The sequence below is a fragment of the Cervus elaphus genome, chromosome 28, assembly GCF_910594005.1.
Source record: "Cervus elaphus chromosome 28, mCerEla1.1, whole genome shotgun sequence".
Taxonomy (NCBI): Eukaryota; Metazoa; Chordata; class Mammalia; order Artiodactyla; family Cervidae; genus Cervus; species Cervus elaphus.
The window spans coordinates 50,609,640-50,631,233 of record NC_057842.1 but is presented as its reverse complement, the minus strand read 5'-3'; the positions used below and the strand labels follow the sequence as shown (position 1 = coordinate 50,631,233).

Genomic DNA, 21,594 nt, shown 5'->3' with positions numbered 1-21,594 from the left:
AGGCATTCATTAAGAATATGATTGTGTTTAAGCTTCATTTCTTTTCTTAGGTCGAAATTGTCTAGAGATTACAGGCGAGTTCAAATATATAAGGACACAAGGTAAGTTGGGGCAAATATGAGAAAGAAGGAAAATTGAAGGCTAACTCCAAATTTTAGGTAGTCATTTTTATTACCTAAATCATTTTTATATCTGTTTTGACATTCAAAGAACTGAAAAAAAAAATCAAGATTAGTTCCTCCAAGGATAGCATTCCCAAAGCTTTTAGTTCCTTTTATTATTTTTTTACATTTTATTTACTATTTTGAATAGGTGATATATTTGTATGGTTCAAAGTACGTATATATATATTATATATATAGTAAATAGTCTCTGCAACATGGATATTCTCATCACCTGATTCTCATTCTAAAACAAACACATATTTATATTCTTCACCAAGTTTTAAAAATAGAAGGGGAATACTTAAGTTAAAAACATTTCTTTAAACAGTATCTTGGAAGATCTATTTTTCATGTATATAGAATCCATGTTTATAGAATTCATTTTTTTCATATAGTAAGACCATATTTTGCACTGTGTGAATGTGTCATAGTGTATTTAGTGATGCTCCAGTGGTCACTCAGGTTACATGCAATTTTGCTATTAAAAAATATTATAATAAGTAACCTTGTCAATAGTAAAAAACACTTTTTTTAAGTCATGTTCTTCAATGATTTTCTTTTTCTTTTTTCAGTAAATTATTTACATGCAAAATGCCTTCTAAGCAGTTTTTGGAAGTTATTCTGAAGTGCGTGAAAGAAAAATAAAGAGACATATCTTATTTTTCTTTTGTTTTTGAATCTAAAGTTTTGAGAAAATTTTCTTGCCAAATAAAAGTATAAGTAAATTAAGGGCTCTCATTTTTCAATCTTGAAACAAGTGAGAATACTGATAACATTTTAACTACAACACCTTTAAATAAAAAGAAAATGAAAATCATTTAAAAGCATTCAACAGTTTTATGTAAATCTTTTATTTGTTGACCCTTTTCAATTATTCATTGCATATCTTCTGAAAAAGTAAGAACTTACTTTTTACCAAGTTTTTCTTCTATTCTAACTTTCCAATCATCCATTCGTTCACGTACTAGGGCCTTTAAGGGTGCAATATATACTGCCTAAAATGGGGATGCAAAAAAATCTCATGAAAATAGTGACATCATTTTCAAATAAAGGTAAACTTAATAAAATTTTATCAAAATATAAGCATAGTTTAAAAAATGTATTTTTTAATACTGAAAGACTTAAAATTTTAAATTAATGGAAAACTGTCATTAGCTTAAACTACATTTATCCAAAGTAAGACATGAATGTAACAAATCATAAAAATACTGACATAGAAAATTTTAAATATTTTTTAAAAAGCATTTTTAAAGAAAGTATTTTCTTTAGGTAGTTTATAATGAAAATATCATTTACAAATTTTTATTTTAACTGGAGGATAACTGCTTTACAATATTGTGTTGGCTTCTGCCGTACAACAACGTGAATCAGTCGTAAGTATACACATGCACCCTCCCTCTTGAAACTCCTCACCACTCCCTACTGCCTCTCACCCCTCTTGGTTGTCACAGAATGAAATTATCCTTTAACATAATGTGAAAATTTTTTAAAAAACTAGGAGATAATAAATTACATATAAGTTATAACTCTTTCATGAAAAAAGCTACTAATTTTGAAATTATAAAGGTAAATAATCTGGTTGTTTAAATTTTAACACAGATTTTATGGAAGACGCCAATGCCAGTCATACATTTTATGTGTTCTACAATTTAGAAAACAAATTAAAAAAAAAAAACCCTGGTCTTTAATAATCTAAACTTTCATACAGACTACTTACTGGAAAAAAATTCTTTCCTTTATAAAATGTTTCAGATTTAGAACAGAGCTCTACTGGTTGTGTTAATTTGTCTCCTAATGGCTTCCCTAGTAGCTCAGCTTGTAAGGAATGCGCCTGCAGTGCAGGGGACCCCGGATTGACTCCTGAGTTGGGAAGATCCCCTGGAGAAGGGATAGGCTACCCACTCCAGTATTCTTGGGCTTCTCTGGTGGCTGAGATGGTAAAGAATCTGCCTACAATGTGGGAGACCTGGGTTTGATCCATGGCTTGGGAAGATCCCCTGGAGAAGGGAACACTCCCTGGAGAAGGGAATGCCATCCACTCCAGTATTCTTGCCTGGAGAATTCCATGGACACAAGAGCCTGGCAGGCTATAGTCCAGGGGGTCGGAAAGAGTTGGATACAACTGAGTGACTTTCATTTTCACTTTTTTTCACTTTCAATGGATCCATAGCCACAAAATAAACTGAAGAGTAGGAAAACATAAAGCTAAGCAGGGAAGATTAACTACTAAGTGAAAATCACTGAAAAGGGAAGTTAAAACATTTCTAAAATCACACATGATGAGGAAGAGCACACAATTCTAATCATAACAAATAAATTGACTTTTTTAGAAAAAAAGATTTCTGAGAGTACTTCACATTTAAAGAAAGCTTAAAATCAACACTTATTTGACTCGACACATTATTTTACATTAATAATAGCATGGCCATTTGGAGAAATGTGGAATAAAAGCTGCCTTGGTATTTCCTGTGCGTAATCAAGCTGTATTTATTAAAGTATTAGCATTCCTTCACAGCCAAAGGGTTTGATTATGATTAATGATTATGAATCATTATATTTCTTATAAGGATGGCTATGAACTACATTTCTTACAATGAAATTTCCTATGAATTATAGGTATCTTACAATGTGGAAAGGACATGTGAGCACCAATAAGTACATCAGAAATCTAACTAAAGGACTCCAAAGTGTTAATATAAGTTTTCTTGTGGCCATTTACTCATATGTTGATCTGGGCCCCCCTGGAAAACTCACAAGAGAGTGGCAAATCTATTCAATAAGTCCTGCCACTATATTTAGAACTGGCTAATTTACAGATTATAAATTATGTTTTGTAATTAAATGTAAACAGGTGATTGTTTCCAACTGACCTTTGAAGTAGGGTACTTGTTGAAGACTCTGAAAATGGCTAATTCAGCTGCAACAGTCTTTCCTGATCCAGTGGGTGCTCCAAGTAGGACATTACAGTCTGTGTGATACAGCGTGTGAAATATTTGTGTCTGCACAGGGTTAAAGTGGCTGAAGTTGTACAGGGCTTCATATGCTTCACAGCCCAAAGCTGTGATAGGTAAAGGCTGAAGATCCAGTAATTCTGCAAAGATTCAACAAGTACATACAAAACTGGAGAACATGCACATCATAAAATACTGTCTTTTTGAAACAAATTATAATAATCCTTAATTCTTTAGAGGGAAAAAAGGATTAACCAATTCTTATATACTAGTTACAGATTTCCCTCCCCCTCCATTACCACGATTATGATATTGACATACATATTAAACACTTTTCTGGCAGAGCTCCCTCTAAGACAGCGCTAATGATCTTCCAATCAGGAAAGAGATTTGAATGAGAGGTATATGAAAATATGCATGTTTTAGAAGAAAACTAAATCTATACCAACCTGCAGAAGGAGGAAAACCATTTGCAGAGTAGTACTAGAACACTTACTAAGAACAAATAACTCTTCATTTGTTAAAACAGTTAACAAACAGAGTGGTTGAGGGCACTGTTGTTCCAGACAATGCAAACTAACATGAACTTAAAATAAGAAGAAACTTGGGCGGGAGTTTTAAATCAGAGCATGACTGGATAAGTAAGAACTGTGCTGAGAAAACATGGAAAGAAACTAGATTTAACTGTAAATCATCAGGTAGACTAGAAGTCCAGGAGATTAGAAAATCAAAATGATTTAGAGAAATAAAGTTATACCTAGATACCCTTGAACCTGACAGTCATTTCATTTTCCTATAAACCAGAAAGGTATCAGTTAGGTAATTTCAGGATTACTCCATGAAGTATGACTCTACTTATTTTTTTTTTCAAACTATTATTTTTTATTTTATTTTTATTTATTTATTTATTTTTTTTCCCCATTTATTTTTATTAGTTGGAGGCTAATTACTTTACAATATTGTAGTGGTTTTTGAGGGGGGATCGGGATGGGGAATACATGTAAATCCATGGCTGATTCATGTCAATGTATGACTCTACTTATTTGAAGTAAGTAAGAAGGGGAAAAAAAATTAAGAAGGGAACATGGTGGTCTGTATCTTGAGTTGGATCTTCACAGTACAGCTTCAAAGTGGAAAGTATGGAGAGTTTTCGTCTCAAAAAATGCATTTAAAATTAAAACGCTAATTTTTAAAATATTATCACTGTCCCACTGCTCTACTCTATTACATAGGTAATTGATTAAGAACTAACTATATGTTTCTTATACCAGATTACAATCACTGATATGTTTTGTAGCACTGAAAATCAAGAAGAAAGGAAGTCTTAACTTGTAATGCCAATCAAAGCATAGACATATTCTTAAAAAACACTAAAAAAAATAAACATTTCAGCATTTACTGACAATGTTAATTTAGGTGTTTTACTTCTGTAAAATACAAAGATTTTTCCTAGCTGATTCGAGCTCAGTGGAATGCCTGTATATAAACTTGGATCCACACAGAACTGGAAATCATTGAGGTTACATCATGTATTTTTTAATATCAATTGATATGTCATGGTGGTACATTTGTTGCATTTAAAAATGTAGTCAGAAAATCAGCTAATTACATAAATAAGGTAATACATGCTTATCCACTCAACAAAGAAGGGATTAAATGAGAATTAAAATATAACATTAATACATGTTAAAATCAGGTACTGCAAGCAGAGAGACCTAGTAGTGATGTTGGTAGCGTATGTTTAAAGCACCCACAAAAGAGAAATAGACTCAGAGACACAGAGAACAGACTTGTGGTTGCCAAAGGGAAGGAAGAGAAGGAGAGGGGTGGGTTGAGAGTTTGGGGCTGGTAGATTCAAATCATTACATTTAGTAGGGATAAACAACAAGGTCCTAATGTATACCACAGGGAACTAGTCTTAATATCTTGTGATAAACCATAATGGAAAAAAATATTAAAAGTGTATATATGTATATATAACTGAGTCATTGTGCTCTACCATAGAGATGGACACAACACTGTAAATCAACTATATTTTAATCAAAAAAATAAAGCACCAAACATTTTATTTTGAGATTCTAGGTATCACAAAGCTTATTTGATGAAAGAAAATCAGAAAAGTCTTCTTCAATGAATAGATCAATAGATATTGCAATTTCATTATTTTCTGAGAAATCATAATGATTTAGAGAGGAGGGCACAGTAATACAGCAACAGTGAGTGTCGAGGCTTAGTTTAATGTTTTTGGAACTCAAAAAAAAAAAAAAATTAAGGCCTGAATTAGGGTCTACATTTGATTTTGAAAAGTCTCTTCTCAAACTATATTTGAGAAATAAGATGGATTTTTATTTAGATTCAGACAATTTTAAAGCATAGATACTTTTCAACATGAAATGAAAACAACAATTTTGGAAAATTCAAGTTACTATTCTACATGTTACCTGTATGGGGAGGATGTCTCTCTGGTAGAATCAGATGTTGAAAGTTGATAATACATACAGCCTCAGCTCCTAACCATCGATCAGACACCGCTCGGATGTAGTATTGGGAAGGCAAAGGCTCAAAAATAGGGATTGTAAATACCAGTAGTTGAGCTTCTTTACTAATGACCTAGTGTGGAATAAAGTATAAAATGAATATGGTTATTCTAGTAGCAAAGGGGCCTTATTATTCTCTTGTAAAAACAATGGTTTCTGTAGCAATGTGTACTAAAGAGAAAGAAAATATCTTGGATTTCTAAATAGCTGAGATATTCAGATACTTCAGAAACTTGTAGGACGTCATTCTCTGAGGACATCTGATATTATAGAAAGAAAAACATATGCTCAATTAATAGTATTTACATATGCATATCATCATGTATTATCAAGTCACTAATTTAACTCATTATCAGAATTTCCCTAACTTCATTCATTCAAGTACTTAACTTCATAATGTTTACCAAATTATTCATTTAATATTTAAAAAAAAATCTTTCACTACCATAAGTGGAATAATACTTGGCATAAATAAAAAGATAATCATGAACACAAATGCAATGAAAATAAAATATTGCTATAAAATTCTATAGATGTCCACTCAGGCCTAAACCTTGTTTCTCTTTGATAAAAAGAGAAATTATGAATGGAGCATCACAGTGAATTCCTTCAAACTGAGTCTTCGTTTTGGAATTTTTAAAAAAGAATGTCTTTTATATAATGTATTCAGTAGTCTTAATACTGTGCCTTTGTAACACCTGAAGTTATTTTTTATTTATTTAATTAAAAAAATTTTATTTATTCTACCCATTTGACACATTCTACCCCTCTGGAATCTATGCCTTAAACCATTAGAAAAATTACAATTCAATTTCTCAAATGAAAATCACATTGAATATACGACATTTAATCACTCTTTTCTTTTAAAACCAAATAGAAACATAAAACATAATAAATAAAGCTTTAATGGCATTATGAAATTATAGAGAAACAGGGAAAAACAGAAATTATTTAGTTTATATTTTCTTTTCAATGACAGCAACAAAATAAGGATAGAGTCACATAGACATATTTACCTGTTTTTTTAGAACTAGGAAATACTCTGAATGATAAATATGATCATTTGTAGGATCTTCTACCCAAATCCACCAGGGTTCTCCTACTGTCCCATGGACCTAGAAGGAAAATAATATCCTAATACTATATATTTTAATTCAAGTAAGGGATTCTATTGTTAGCATTCCCAGAACTCATTCCTTTTTCTCTTTTTAACAGATTTATTGATATGGAATTTACATAACAAAGCTTACTCACTTAAAGTATACAGTTCAATAGTTTTAATACCTTTACAAAGTTTTGTGACCATCTTTATAATCTAATTTTAGGACATTTTCATCATCCCCTAAAGAACCTTGTACCCTAACTATCTTTCCATCGTATCAACCTCCAACTCTTGACAACAAGAGTCTATTTTCTTTCTCTATAGATTTGTCTGTTTTCGACATTTCATATAAATGGAATCATATGCGACTGGTTTCTTTAACTTGCCTAATATTTTCACTCATGTCATAGCATGCATCAGTCCTACCTTCCTTCTTACTAACACTAACAGGTAATATTTCATTGGATAGATATATTGTGTTTTGTGTATTCATTCCTCTCTGTTTTTATTCCTAAAAAAGCCTAGACTTGTTCAGTATGTTCATCTCTTTTTCTCTCTCATGTAACATTGCAGGTTACCCCACCTCCAAGAATAATTTTGGTTAGCATACACTAATCAGCCTATAGCATCACCCTCACAAGAGCTTGTGGCAAGGGACAGGCACATGGCCAGTACTTGCCCAATCAGGGTAAAGAAAAGGTGCATGCTCTGGGCTGCTGAAGCAGGGAGTATTTTTTCCATCTCTCAATTAACTGTGAACAAGGAAGCATGAACACATTTGAGAAGCAGCCAAAAACATCAGCAGAGAAAAAAGATGGAAAGATCCTGGGTCTGGAACAGTATTATTAAACAGAAGACTCAGTCACCTTTAGGGCCTGCTCAACCCATGGACCTATCATTTTTTAAGAGGATGTATCTTTTTTGGGCTTCCCTGGTGGCTCAAGCCGTAAAGAATCTGCCTGCCATGCAGGAGCTGTAGGTGACGCAGGTTCAGTCCCTGGGTCAGGAGGATCCTCTGGAGGACGGCATGACAACCCACTCCAGTATTCATGCCTAGAGAATCCCGTGGACAGGGGAGCCTGTGGGCCACACACAGTCCATGGGGTCACAAAGAGCTGGACATGGCTGAAGCGACTTAGCACACACACACATCTTCTTTTCCTTAAGTCAGTTTGAGACTACTCATATTTGCTATTCTTACAGCCAACAGTATTCTAACTGATAAAAGCAGCTATGAAAATAATTAAGTACTCCATTCTGCTAATGTGGTGTGGGAGATTTATTATTTATCTTAAGAGAAGAAAATAGGGTAAAAAACCTATAACTTCTATTATTTCAATATATAAAAACTAGAGCTCATGGCTAATGGTAATCTTATATTTTACATAAATTTTATATTTATAAAAATATTAAGTATAATTTTCTATCATCTTGCCCTCAAAGAAATACTGTGAGAAAGATAATTATTATTATAATACAAGTTTACAGATGAAGAAACTGAAAGAATGAATGGTTAGGACACTTTAAGGCCAATGGTTGATTTCAGTTAGGACTATGGTTGGGTATAATAAAATGCATTCACTTTAAAGAAGTACTAATGTCATGCAGATGATGACATTATGACAAATATTGTAAATATGCAGACGATATTTACTTACACTTAACTAGAAGCTTATAAAGCAGGCACTGCTATACTACATTTACTGATTTTTCATTCCCCACTGGCCTCTTGAAAGAAAGGACTGACACTTGCTTGTCTGCACCTACAATCTCTTTTCTACCGTACTCTTTGCATAGCAACTGGTGCAAAGATAGACCTTAAGAATTATTGAGGGCTTCCCTGGTGGCTCAGTGGTAAAAGAATCTGCCTGCAATTCAGGAGACCTAGGCTCAATCCCTGGGTCAGGAAGATCCCCTGGAGAAGGAAATAGCAATCCACTCCAGTATTCTTGCCTGGAGAATTCCACAGACAGAGGAGCCTGGCAGGCTCCATGGGGTTGCAAAGAGTCAGACATGATTGAGCAGCTAACACACAAAGAATTACTGACTGAATAAGAGGATCCAGAGTGGATTTTCAATGTGCATATGTGTATATATATATACACATATACACACAGTAACAGCTAAGTTTCAGAAGAAAGAACCGAAGTAGGGGTAAAAACAGAAATAGGAAAGGGAAGGAAGCCAAAGGAGGACATTTTCAAGAAGGACAATGTATAGCACTTAATGTTCATGAAAATAAAGATGATAACTAAGGAAAGGCCATTTATTTTGGCAATCAATGACAGTTTGAGAAACATCAGGATTTTAAAAGGGCTCTTTTAGCATGAAGAATCTTGAATTTTAAGTACGTTAAAATGACAGAGTACACATGATGTGAAGAGCTGACTCATTGGAAAAGACCCTGATGCTGGGAAAGATTGAGTGCAGGAGGAGAAGGGGACGACAGAGGATGAGATGGCTGGGTGGCATCATCGACTCAATGGACATGGGTTTGGATGGACTCTAGGAGTTGGTGATGGACAGAGAGGCCTGGTGTGCTGCGGTTCATGGGGTCGCAAAGAGTCGGACACGACTGAGCGACTGAACTGAACTGAATTGATGGAGCTAGAAAAAAATGAAGATCACACAGACAAAATGAAAGAGGACAGAATTAAGCAAAGTCGCTATGGAGTTGAAACCATTATACCATTGTTTCATGTGAAATTTTAGGTTTCCTATAATTCTCTGATGGGGTCTCATTGGTTGACATATTATCCATCTATTATACCACATGCTTATCTTGAGGATGAGAGTAAATACTACTACAATGTTTTAAATGATTCTTCAATGTATATTCTTTTTAAAGGATTCTCTATACACCTTGAGGACAGATGTAGGGAGGTGTAGTTGAACTTGGACTACAGACATATTTCCTTAATGTAGATTTAGGTGTTTTCCATGTCTACCTGATCATTCCAAGAGAAATCAGGAGAGATGCTAAGCGTCACTCGGAGGACAGTCCGTGTGATGGGCTGAATGGATGCTTCCATCGTTACAGAAGGAATCTGATGAACACATTGCTTGACCTTGAGCCCAATATTCACATGATGCAGAATGTGACCTACAGAGAAAACATCACTAGAAGAAATGTGTCCAGACAGGAAAAAAGCAATAAAATCTGACTTGTAAATGGGATTTCAGAGAAGGTGCTTTTATTGCTTGTTTTATGATTTGCTATGTAGAATGGTTGACATTCTTGACCTGGCATGTTTGAATATTTTTTAATAGTTAACTTGAATTAGCAATTCATAGCTCTGAAAACCAGTATCAGGGTTTTTTCTTTTTTCAGCTATTAATAGGGTTCTTAAAATTACTGAAACTTGATAGTTTTTAAACTACTATAAACAGTTCTACTTTTCTCCTAGTCAGTTTAAGACCATTATAGAAATATTTAGTATTTTGTGAAAACAGTCATTAATTTATTCAAGGCCTATTTCAGAACTCTATAACCATGATGGAAAATGCTTTAGTAATCAAACACAACTAACTTACATGCCTATTTCCAGGAAACACAGATAAAATATAAACTATGGCCAATCTAGCACAAAATTAACTACTTATATATACATATTTTCATAAATGTTGAGACACTGAAATATAGATATGCATGAAAGCACCAGGGTGGCATTGGGGGTCACAAACAGACGCGACTAACTAGAAACATTTTCCTACTTTAATTCAAATGACTAAGTGGAAATAGGTTATATTTTTTATAGGAGAAGTATTTCTTATGTGTCCTGGTGGTTCATAATATAATTTTTTTAAAGCACATTTATAAGTAAACAAAAATGTTTTATGTACACTAATGTTTGAAACTAAAGTGATTCCTTTAATTTTAATAAAATATTTACATTAGAAAATACGAGTAATCCCAACTTTCTAGTTCATATTCCCAATTTCTATATTTATTGATACTTCCCTTTTTTATTCCATCTTAGTAGTATTCTTATTACACAGGGGAAATAACTATCCCAGCCTCTCCTTGTATCTATGGACCTTTTGCCAAACCTCTCTTTTCCTCAGCCTGCCTTCCTTCACGCGTAAAGCTTACTCTATTTAGAATCTGAAACATTACCTAATCTGTTTGTTCAACAGAATGTTAAGGCACATGGCAAGATATGCAGGGGTAATTTTTCAGTATTATGTGAAAAGCATAGAAGACCAAATACTATTTATACACTGATAGCAACAGTATTTAAAGATCTATACATACATAATGATGAGGCTCATTTAGAATCTGAAGAATTGTACAGTTTATTGTTGACATACTTTTTTTGTTGAAATACTGTTTATACACAGAACAGAAGACAATAAAATGAATTAAATATTAAGAAATAATTTGAGAATAAATGTCATTAACTAATTCTCATTATTTGTACCTAAGATTGTATCTGTAAAGTAATCAAGGGTATGACAACCTAAACTCCATTTTAACTAGCAATTTTATTGAGTAACTACATAAAATTTAAAGATTTAACTTCACAAAATTTAAATTTTGCTTGAGTTTAGCTCAATTAAAAAACAAATAAAATGGTAAAAGTTTATCTTTAGTAAAATGAAAATTCATAATGCTTTTTTTAACATTAAACAAAATATTTTAATTGCATAAAGTTACATTAAAACATTTTTGCTTCTTTCTTACCTATTTCATCTTTCCTCATGTCTTTCAGCTTATCCACAGTAAGATTTTTTTCTTCTAATCTTGTTAGAATGTGTGGTGGTAAGACTGAAAATTGTCTCAAAGGGCTAGTCCAACCCCAAAGCCTCTTGTCAATGACTTTACTAAGATTCAGGAGCTTGTAGGTCATGGCAGGCCAGCGTTTCCTCAAAGCAATTTCAAAAAGAGCACGGACAATTCTAGCTGCATTCTGAAGAATGAAAAGGGGGACTGGTGGTTAGGTCCAATGTCATTTTTAATTTATCAGTGAAATTATTATTCAGACTCAGTTTAAAAAGTATGTCAAATTGCATCCTTTAATTGTGGGCAACATCTATCCTCATATACCTCTAATTATCTTTATTATTTTTACACAAGAATAATCGACCCTTTTATGTGGATGTTATTCTGGTTAACTCTCCAAGAATAGCTTTATTTCCAAGTTCTTAGGAAGTTCCACATCACATCTCCCTAAACAGGAATGAAGGAGATGAGACAAAAGGCATGCAAAATATTTAGGAGGCTATTGAAACCATTTAGAATCTAAGAGACAGCAGTGGATATCCTCGGGTATATAGTGTAATAATCAAATTTATAAAGCTATTTGGAGAAATGCAGAAGACTTGGGATCCCGTCAGAGAGAAAAATTAGTGAGAAAAGAACAACAAAAAAATATTGATGAGTGCAACTACCCATATTAATGGCTTCCTTACAAACCAGACAATGTGTTCATTGCTTTATATATATTATTTTTTTTATGACAAATGCATTTGACTGGTCTTGATATTATGATTGTATAGATGAAGATACTAAAGTTTAGTGATTTTAATAATTTGGAAAGTTGGTGTCAGAGTATCTTCTGAAAGCTAGACCTAAACATCACCAAAGTTAACACCAAGATTCTAAATTCAGTGACCTGAGTAAAACTTCATTCACAGACATAGAGATACAATGACTGAGGCCCTTTTTCACATAGTTTTACGGAAGATTATTTTAAAAATCATGAACTTAGAGACATCTACAGTATCTAATAACATTTGCATTTGAAAATGAGGAATGCTATATCTGGTCAAAATCATAAAAATAGATGAAAAATAGTGAGATTTAAAATAGCAAAATGGCAAACATGATATGGCTTGAAATTATGAGGTGAAAAATAATCATAAGAGTTAAGGGCTTTGGTTTTACTTTTTATATAAAAAGTATTATTCATCTTTTGATAAATTCAACTATTTGTTTCAGTATCGGAAATTTAAAAACAAGTGGTATTTAGAAGTATGTGAAGCTGTCTCTAATATCTTTCAAAAATGACAGGATGGCTCTCACTAGGCTCAGAAAATGATAAATAAATTGAACATTTTTATTATCATAGCTATCAAGTAGGTATTCCTACAGCATGCCCAGATGCTCTTCTAAAAACTGTCAGGCTAATTTTTTCAAGTGTGTTTGAAAAATGCGTTTTAATATTTCAGAGCCTATGGTTGTTCCCTAAAAGCTAAATGAAATGGAAAGAGAAATTCTGTGTGACATAATAAAAATAGGACATTTTAATCTGGAATGATACAAATTGGGTGGGAACAATGATCAAAATCTCTAACATGCAGAAGATACAGGCTCCTTTATAACACCATAGGATAAAAAAACTAAGGATTTATTTTAAGGGCTGAGAGAAAGTTTCAGGAATACAGAAGGAAGTACCATTTTATAGATCTGACAGTGCTTGTGGAACTAGTAATGGCTTAAACTTCAAACAAACAAACAAGAAACCCCCAAACTCAACAAAATTTATCTAACGCAGTCAAGAATGATAACCCAATAGGAGTTATTTAAGAAAAACCAGGGATGCCTTGAGATACAGCCTCAACCTTCTGAGGCTGACTTTCTGGGTACCAATCATGAGGAAATCATGAGTTTTATATTGCAAGGCAATTTGTAAGTCAGTCTCTGATAATATGTTCATAATCTTGAATTAAGCAGAAATGTGGTTGGATTATTCATCCAGAATGCAGTAAAACTTTGCCTTTTCATTAATTATTTCAATATAAAACCATTAGATTATATAAAATGACAATATATTATCTTTCAGAAAAACAGGTAAAACAAAAGACTTTAAAAACAATGGTTCCTTCTAGAGCTTTAGGCTTCCGAGAATACATATATTTTTCCATGGCAGAAACATATGAGTTGCAAAATGAAAAAAAATGTTTTCACCACATCCACATTTACTTTATATTTGAAGTCATCATCTAGTTTCTCGGTTACTTCGATTAAATTACTGCATTTCATTCAAATTGTTTGCTAATGTGTCTTGGTTTACGTTTATAAATATTTCATGTTTACCATTATTTCAAACTACTCTGGTTGTTAACAGTAATTCATTTAACACAAATACACTTTTTCTATATTAAGTCTTTGAACAAAATTACAAAAAGAAACCACATAATGCAATATTTCCTATAATTAAAGGATGATTAACATTTTATTCTCCTTAACCTACAAGAGGCATTACTCAATAAAAATAATGAAAAAAGATTTCTGATAAATAATAAATATTACTCCCTAGAAGTTAAACCTCTCATCTGAAAGGTATATACTGCCACACACACACACACACACACACAAATCTACTTTATATATTGCATGAGGTCTTGAACTTAAAAACATAAATATTACAACATTTTATACTATGATAATTCTAAAAACTAAATATTTAATGAGCTGCAATTTAAGGACTAATTTTCTTTCAGCCCTCAATTTATATGAATCAGCTTAGGAGGGAAGATCACTTTTTCTTAATAAAAGATATATCATACTGAATATATAATATGAGGTACATTTATTAAACTCTAATGGTTAAAAACAAATGTTTATATTTCTAACTTTTGAGGAAAGCTACAAAGTTTCCATAATGTTTTCTTTTTGCTTGAAATATTTTTTTACTATTGCCCTAAGTAAAAGAAATGAACTTGACCATTTAAAACAGGAAAAAAATCAGATACTGATATTTTTACATACTAAAATGTAAACAAGAGCAACATCAAAAAAAAAAAAAAAGCCAAAATAACCACCAAATCTAACCTCTGTTCCTGATCTAACAGCATAAAATGGAATAAAAGACATACAAATTAAACAGAACCAGTTCTAAGATAAAATGTTGATTTGACAGCATGTCAATCATGAAGCAATACATTATAGCATGAATTAATTCCTTGAATCTCTAAAAGTAATCAAAGGAAGAGAAAACAGAAAGGGAGAAATATTCTTACCTGTGCAACATATGCAGAATCTGATATGAGGGAGAAATTGTCCACCTCCCCTCGGCTGATGTAAGTTTGAAGCAGGATGTTTATTTTCCCATAACTGTTCTCTACACCTCCAGGAGCTGAGAGTTCACAGAAATTGCTTAATAAGGTATCTAACTCCTCTATTTCCTCTTCTCTGACCTGGAAGAATCATGATTTTATAGAATTATCTGGGCTGACTTATTTAAAATTTTTATACTGAAATTAAACCATACTGCATGTGTTCCAAAAGTTTCCATGTCATTACTCAACATTTTTTTGTATACTAAAATAAAAGCAATTTTTTCATAGGCAACTAATAAAATACAATGAAAAACTATCTTGAGGCTGATACAACTACATTTTATTATTCATCACCAATATTGAAATTGCCATTGACATATAAAAATTTGATATGCCACAAAAATTAAATCTTCTGACCTCACCATCCTTTTATTGATGAGATTTCATTTTTTATTTGACCAGAGTAAAACCTCTGCCCAAACGGATTACGGCAAACTTGAATTATCTTCAAATGCATTCATTACAGTCATATATTTTTATATGGTATAACACATTCATAGCTTAAAACTGTGAAGTACTATGATTCAAAGCATTAAAGTTTTCACTGTTAATAAGATTAAATTACAATATGAGTACAGAAATATTCATATCTAAGTCTGAATCATGCATGTCCTTTATATTTTTTTCAGTGAACCTTACATTGCAAATAAACCAAAATCTACACACTAAATTCTATGATAGTTTCATTACTGTAAAACCTACTTAAATTGTATTTGATTTGCAGTAGAGAGCAAAGAATGGTGTCAGGTATGAAATACTATCAAAATCTATAATAGTGGACATTGTTGATAAATGGAACAACATGGCTGGTACTCAAAATGTGAAGTGTATAGTTTATATTGTATCAGGAATAACAATTAATTGCAAATGTTTATAAATGAATAAACACATATATGATATATGCATTTAATTCAAACTTCAAGCAATCTTACCTTGATTTGATCAAATTCTTCAGCTTTGGAGACTATAGCAAAAATATCACTTTCTGTTTTGTGAGCATCAAAGAGTTCATTGAAGGTCTACCAAAGTAAGTGTTACATTTTATTAAAATAGAAGGCCTAGTGAAATATTTTAAATTCAAAACCTGACTATAAATCACACATTCTAAAAGAACATCTGAGTCCTAGAATATGCAGAGTTACAACGCTTGTAGCACACTGTTCCAAATCATAATTATAAACAATTATTAAAGTCACCAAAGACTAAAAAGACTATTTATCTAGAGAAGATCTTTAGAAGCAAAAAAAAAAAAAAAAAAAAAAATCAATAAAATCAGTTAATGAGGCTTACATTAGATATCTAAAACAATGTTCAGCATAACATTCTGATTTTGGCTCCTTTTCAGCATGGGCATATGGAAACCTATATAATTCTATGACTTTAAGCTGATCATATATCACATAAAATTGATGGAGGGATAACTAATAATATGTAACCTGAAGATTCTGGCGAAGGTATCATAATATTGCTAGTAAGGGCATACAGAAATTCAGAAAATCGCAAAGAAAAAGATCAGAATAAAAACACAGTTGAAAAAAGGCTGGAGTTCCTGAAAGAGAGCTGCAAACAGGCTTAAGATGCAGTTTGCCAGCAACACACTACCAGGTGGACTAATGAGAAAGGAAAATGGACAAACAAGCGGACATGAGTAGGTGATGCAAGCTGTAGAGGGCTGGGGGAAATGCTGTGGGCTGAGGAACTAAGAGATCACAGTTGTGAGATGATATATGTTAAAAGACTTTGAAGAAACCTAAGGTGCTATATGGGGCTTCCCTGGTAGCTCAGACAATAAAGAATGTGCCCGGAATGTAGGAGACTCGGGTTCGATTTCTGCGTTGGGAAGATCCCCTGGAGAAGGGGATGGCAAACAACTCCAGCATTCTTGCCTGGAAAACCCCATAGACAGAAGAGCCTGGAAGGCTACAGTCCATGGGATCGCATAAAGTCAGACATGACTGAGTACTCACACTTTCAAAGTGCTATACGGGACTTCCCAGGTGGTGCAAAGGTAATGAATCCGCCTGCCAATGCAGGAGATGCTCCTTCAGTCCCTAGGTTGGGAGGATCCCCTGGAGAAGGGGATGCAACCCACTCCAGTATTCTAACATGGAAAATCCAGTGGACAGAGGAGCCTGGTGGGCTCCAGTCCACCGGGTCACAGAGTCAGACATGACTGAATGATTCAGCGCGCACACATACAAAGTGCTATAGAAACCCGAGATATAAATGTGGCAAGGGAGGAAAAGCTATTAAGCACACGAAGATGTTTTCTGAAACATGTTATATGCATAAGCAGATGTTAAATAAACACAAAACATTTAACACGTACAAAACTTTCATACAGGCTTTGGTGTTCATATTTTTGAAGAAATTTCACCTTAGTGATTGCTATTACTTTTTCATTTAAGAAACAATTTTAAGAACAAAAATAAAAGTGAACATAGAAAATTCAAACCTTCTCTCTATAAAAAGAGCAATGAGTAAAATTTCACCTTAATCTACCTCCCTCTATTCAAATTTAAATCCTCTCTTCACAGCTAATCACTGTTAAGTTTTACATGTAGTAATACGTGAAGGTACATGTGTGTTTGTGTTAGTCGCTCAGTCGTGTCTGACTCTGCAACCCCATGGACTCTATATAGCCCACCAGGCCCCTCTGTCCATGGGATTCTCTAGGCAAGAATACTGAAGGGGATTGCCATTTCCCTCTCCAATGAAGGTCACATATATAGGTATATAAATACACATGAAGACAAGTATGTATTATTTAAAATGTAGATATTATGGTGGCACCCTACCTTACATAAGATTACATTAAAAGGCAACAGGCAAGGATACAACTGTGTAGTACAAATTACCTTTGAATAATCTCTTAAACTGTCCAAATAGCACAGCTGAGTGCCCTAATATTTTTATTAGTTTTTATAATTCTTCTTGGTCAGTGTTTCTCAATAATTTGTAATTAATTTTTCAACTTCTTATTCATGGACATCAATAAGCCAACAGCCCCCACTTTAAATCATTCAGGCATTCATTCCCCAGGTCTAATATGCTCAATGGTTTTAGGTTTGGGTTCATCTACAGCTTGGGACATACTTATAGAACAGGATGGCAAGAAGATCTGAATATTTAAAGTCCTATTTTTTTTTCTTATCTTTACTGAGTGCATGTTGTTGAATTCCTAAAAGTTAAATGAATTTTATTCCATTAGTAGCTTTTGTTTTTCCACAATACTACTATATTCTGAAGTCCAAAAAGTATATACATTTAAAAACAGACATATTATTCTATTTGTTCCACTCAGTATAATACCTCAATAGTGTTGTACTTAATATAGTAGTGGCTAGCAGTTCTACCCAAATCAGTTGAGGAGAAATATCCAGTTCGCTCCTCAAAACGAATCATCCGAGCTTTGTCTAGTTTCCGTCCAACTTCAATGACCAACTGTTCTCGGTGCTTTGCTAATGTTGGGTCAATCTATAGGAAACAAAACAAAACAAAACACTTGACTAATTGTTCAGACAGTCATCATTTGCTAATGTATACCTATTTATGGAAATTAATGTTTCTATTGATGCTTTAGCATACATTTTTATTACAATTTTAAAAGAATACATTTTTTTTCATTTATTTTTATTAGTTGGAGGCTAATTACTTTACAATATTGTAGTGGTTTTTGCCATACATTGACATAAAGGGCTGGAAAAAAATATTTCACGCAAATGGAGACCAAAAGAAAGCAGGAGTCGCAATACTCTTATCAGATAAAATAGACTTTAAAATACTCAGCCATTAAAAAGAATACATTTTTTAAAAGAACAATTAGAAAATATTTTATTTCATTAAATAAAGCTTTTAAAATTAATGAAAATTATCAATCTGTATATTATTTTCAGATAGTAAATATTAGAATCTAAAATTTCTGTATAGTCTTATAATCTTTAAGATTAATCAGGATTAGAAATTAGATACATGAAAAAAATCATTGTTTTCTCCCTCCCACACTAAAATAAATAAGAATTGTAATATACCAAATCATAGTCTTGCTTTATCAGCTGTTTCAAGAAATGATAGTGAGAATGCTTTCCTCTGCTTAAGGGTATACAAAAATAAATGAAAAGTTATCCTTTCAAAAGCATGGTTTTAGTGTTCTAGCAATTTTCATACCTGTTGATGGGAAAACCACTTTGCAGTACTTTTCTAAGCAGAAAGGACATTAACACTAGATATCAACAAATGTTCTTGCTACTAATATATGTGTGTGTAAATATATGTATATATACACACACACATGCATACAGACCAAGTCCTGAGGATTGCAGTCTGGCCACAAGCAATCAAGTGAAGTATGACCTTCTAAAGGGGGTGAGGGGAAGAATAAAATACTTCAGAAATTTATTTATGAGTTAATACTCCTACTATTTGTTCTAACAGATTTTTATAGCAACTTATTCATGCACCAAATATAGCTACAACAAATGAATAAATCAGAAAAAAATAAGGCAAAGGAAAATCAAGTGTAGGGAAGTAAGGTGGAATCAAGGGTCATATTAGCAAATACAGAGTCTTTTTTTTTAAGTCTTTATTGAATTTGTTACATTGTTTGTGGGGTTTTTTTGTTTGTTTGTTTGTTTTTAATGTTTTGGTTTTTCAGCCAGGAGGCATGTGGAATCTTTGCTCCCAGATCTGGGATCAAACCCATACCTCCTGTGCTGGAAGGCAAAGTCTCAACCATTGGACCACTGGGGAAGTCCCAAAAAAGTCTTCAATATTTTCTCTAAGTGACATACTATATGTTTCAGGTTTACCTTATAAAACCATTTTATTAATCACGTTACTAAACCACTAAAAAGAATTAAAGTATTACATTATTTGTGTTAGTTCACATGAGTTTTATAGCTGTAAATCCTTATTGAGTAATAAAAACACACAGGTCAGAAAAAAGGTTAGATTATCTGAACTGTGAGGGCTATAAAATCATGTACCTCAGAAGGGGAAAAAAAGTCACTTTTTTATACTAGAAAATCATATAAAAATGACTTTTGATATTAACCTGGTACTTTAAGAAAAATCAATTGGTATGTTTATCTTGAGATTTGAGATGCTTTAGCCCATAAAAAAAAAAAAACATGTTGTGTTTTGTCTTCCTTTATTCCTTCAGAATACTTTCATAGTACCATTGACCTGTCCTACAAAACCCGTATCTGTAATGAGCTAGTGCCTCATTCTTAAAAATTTATAAAGTTACAGGTTACAACACATCTACATTTTATAGCTGAGAGCAATCTGGCTGTAAAAGAAGATATCTGAGTATTAGATATCTTAATACTTAGGTATTAAGTAAAAGACTAAATCTAAGTATTTAATATAAAAATAAAATGATTTCAGATGAACAGCTTCATAACTAGTTGTTGCTGCTATTTTTCTTTATTTCCCCCTCCTAAATCTTTAAGTTTCAAAAGTTTCCGATGGTCACATTTACTGTATATGAAAAGGAAAAATAAAGAAGAAAAAAGAAAGGCATCCGCTTTGATAACACCATGGAATGTATACACAAACTAAGCCATTATTATTAATAAATGGAAGAAAACTATAATGTTAATGTAATGTTAGTTGATCAGTCATGTCCAACTCTTTGCAACCCCATGGGCTGAAGCCCACCAGGTTCCTCTGTCCATGGAATTCTCCAGGCAAGAATACTGGAGTGGGTTGCCATTTCTTTCTCCAGGGGATCTTCCCGATCCAGGGATTGAAACTGGGTGTCCCACACTGTGGGCAGATTCTTAACCATCTAAGCTACCAGGGAAGCTTTGATAACACCAGGGAATACATACACAAACTAAGCCAACATAATTCATGAATGGAGGAAAACTATAATTCTGAGTTAAATTCAACCTTTCTTCTAATTTTGATTTAATACCAGTGAATATTGATATGATGGTGGTGAAATAGTATATTCATTAGAGAATAACTGGATTTTATCTGTAATTAGGAAGCATTTACAGGGTATAAAGCAGAGTTCTAAAGAAAAGACAAGATCTCACAGAATTTTTAAGCTATGTGGACCACACAGCTGTGAAGTTTGTAGGAAGAGCTGTGACCACATGCATTTGATTCTATGTTCTCAGCAGAACCGATTCAGCCTCCAAACTGTTAAGATAGTAACTCATTAATGCTATCTATTAACTTAGGAACAAGGACTTAGAAGGACTTGATAAGAGGAACATACGGTATACAACATCACCCTTTTATTAAAAGTGGTCTATAAGTTTCCTCATGTATTATTTATTCCGAAAACTAAATTCAAAAAATATAGTTAAAAAAATCATAGCAAAATACTAATATCAAATGGAAACTCACAACATAAACATCATTAGTATCAGTAGAAAAGAGGTATAAAGAAAGTAAAATAATTACAGGGGATAAAATTAATTTTCCTTCAGTTCAGTTCATTCAGTCATTTCCGACTCTGTGCGACCCCATGGGCTACAGCATCACCAACTCTCAGAGGCTGCTCAAACTCATGTCCACTGAGTCGGTGATGCCATCCAACCATCTCATCCTCTGTCATCCCCTTCTCCTCCTGCCATTAATCTTTCCCAGCATAAGGGTCTTTTCAAATGAGTCAGTTCTTTGCATCAGGTAGCCAAAGTATTGGAGATTCAGCTTCAGCATCAGTCCTTCCAATGAATATTCAGGACTGATTTCCTTTAGGATGGACTGGTTGGATCTCCTTACAGTCCAAGGGACTCTCAAGAGTCATCTCCAACACCACA

The 21,594-nt window shown here is 33.0% G+C and overlaps 1 protein-coding gene across 2 annotated transcripts in view; it reads right to left on the bottom strand.

The window, feature by feature from the left end:
- Window positions 1-21,594, bottom strand: part of ASCC3 (activating signal cointegrator 1 complex subunit 3) — a 324,079-nt gene that overhangs the window by 106,991 nt on the left and 195,494 nt on the right. For both annotated transcript variants that reach the window (XM_043890243.1, XM_043890244.1), the window contains exons 18-26: window positions 18,131-18,295; window positions 15,751-15,837; window positions 14,720-14,896; window positions 11,439-11,664; window positions 9,703-9,857; window positions 6,669-6,767; window positions 5,557-5,725; window positions 3,035-3,255; window positions 1,074-1,159 (exon numbers count right to left, since the gene is read on the bottom strand). In XM_043890243.1, the coding sequence (XP_043746178.1) occupies window positions 1,074-1,159; window positions 3,035-3,255; window positions 5,557-5,725; window positions 6,669-6,767; window positions 9,703-9,857; window positions 11,439-11,664; window positions 14,720-14,896; window positions 15,751-15,837; window positions 18,131-18,295 (1,385 nt within the window). The remainder of the gene's footprint in view (window positions 1-1,073; window positions 1,160-3,034; window positions 3,256-5,556; window positions 5,726-6,668; window positions 6,768-9,702; window positions 9,858-11,438; window positions 11,665-14,719; window positions 14,897-15,750; window positions 15,838-18,130; window positions 18,296-21,594) is intronic.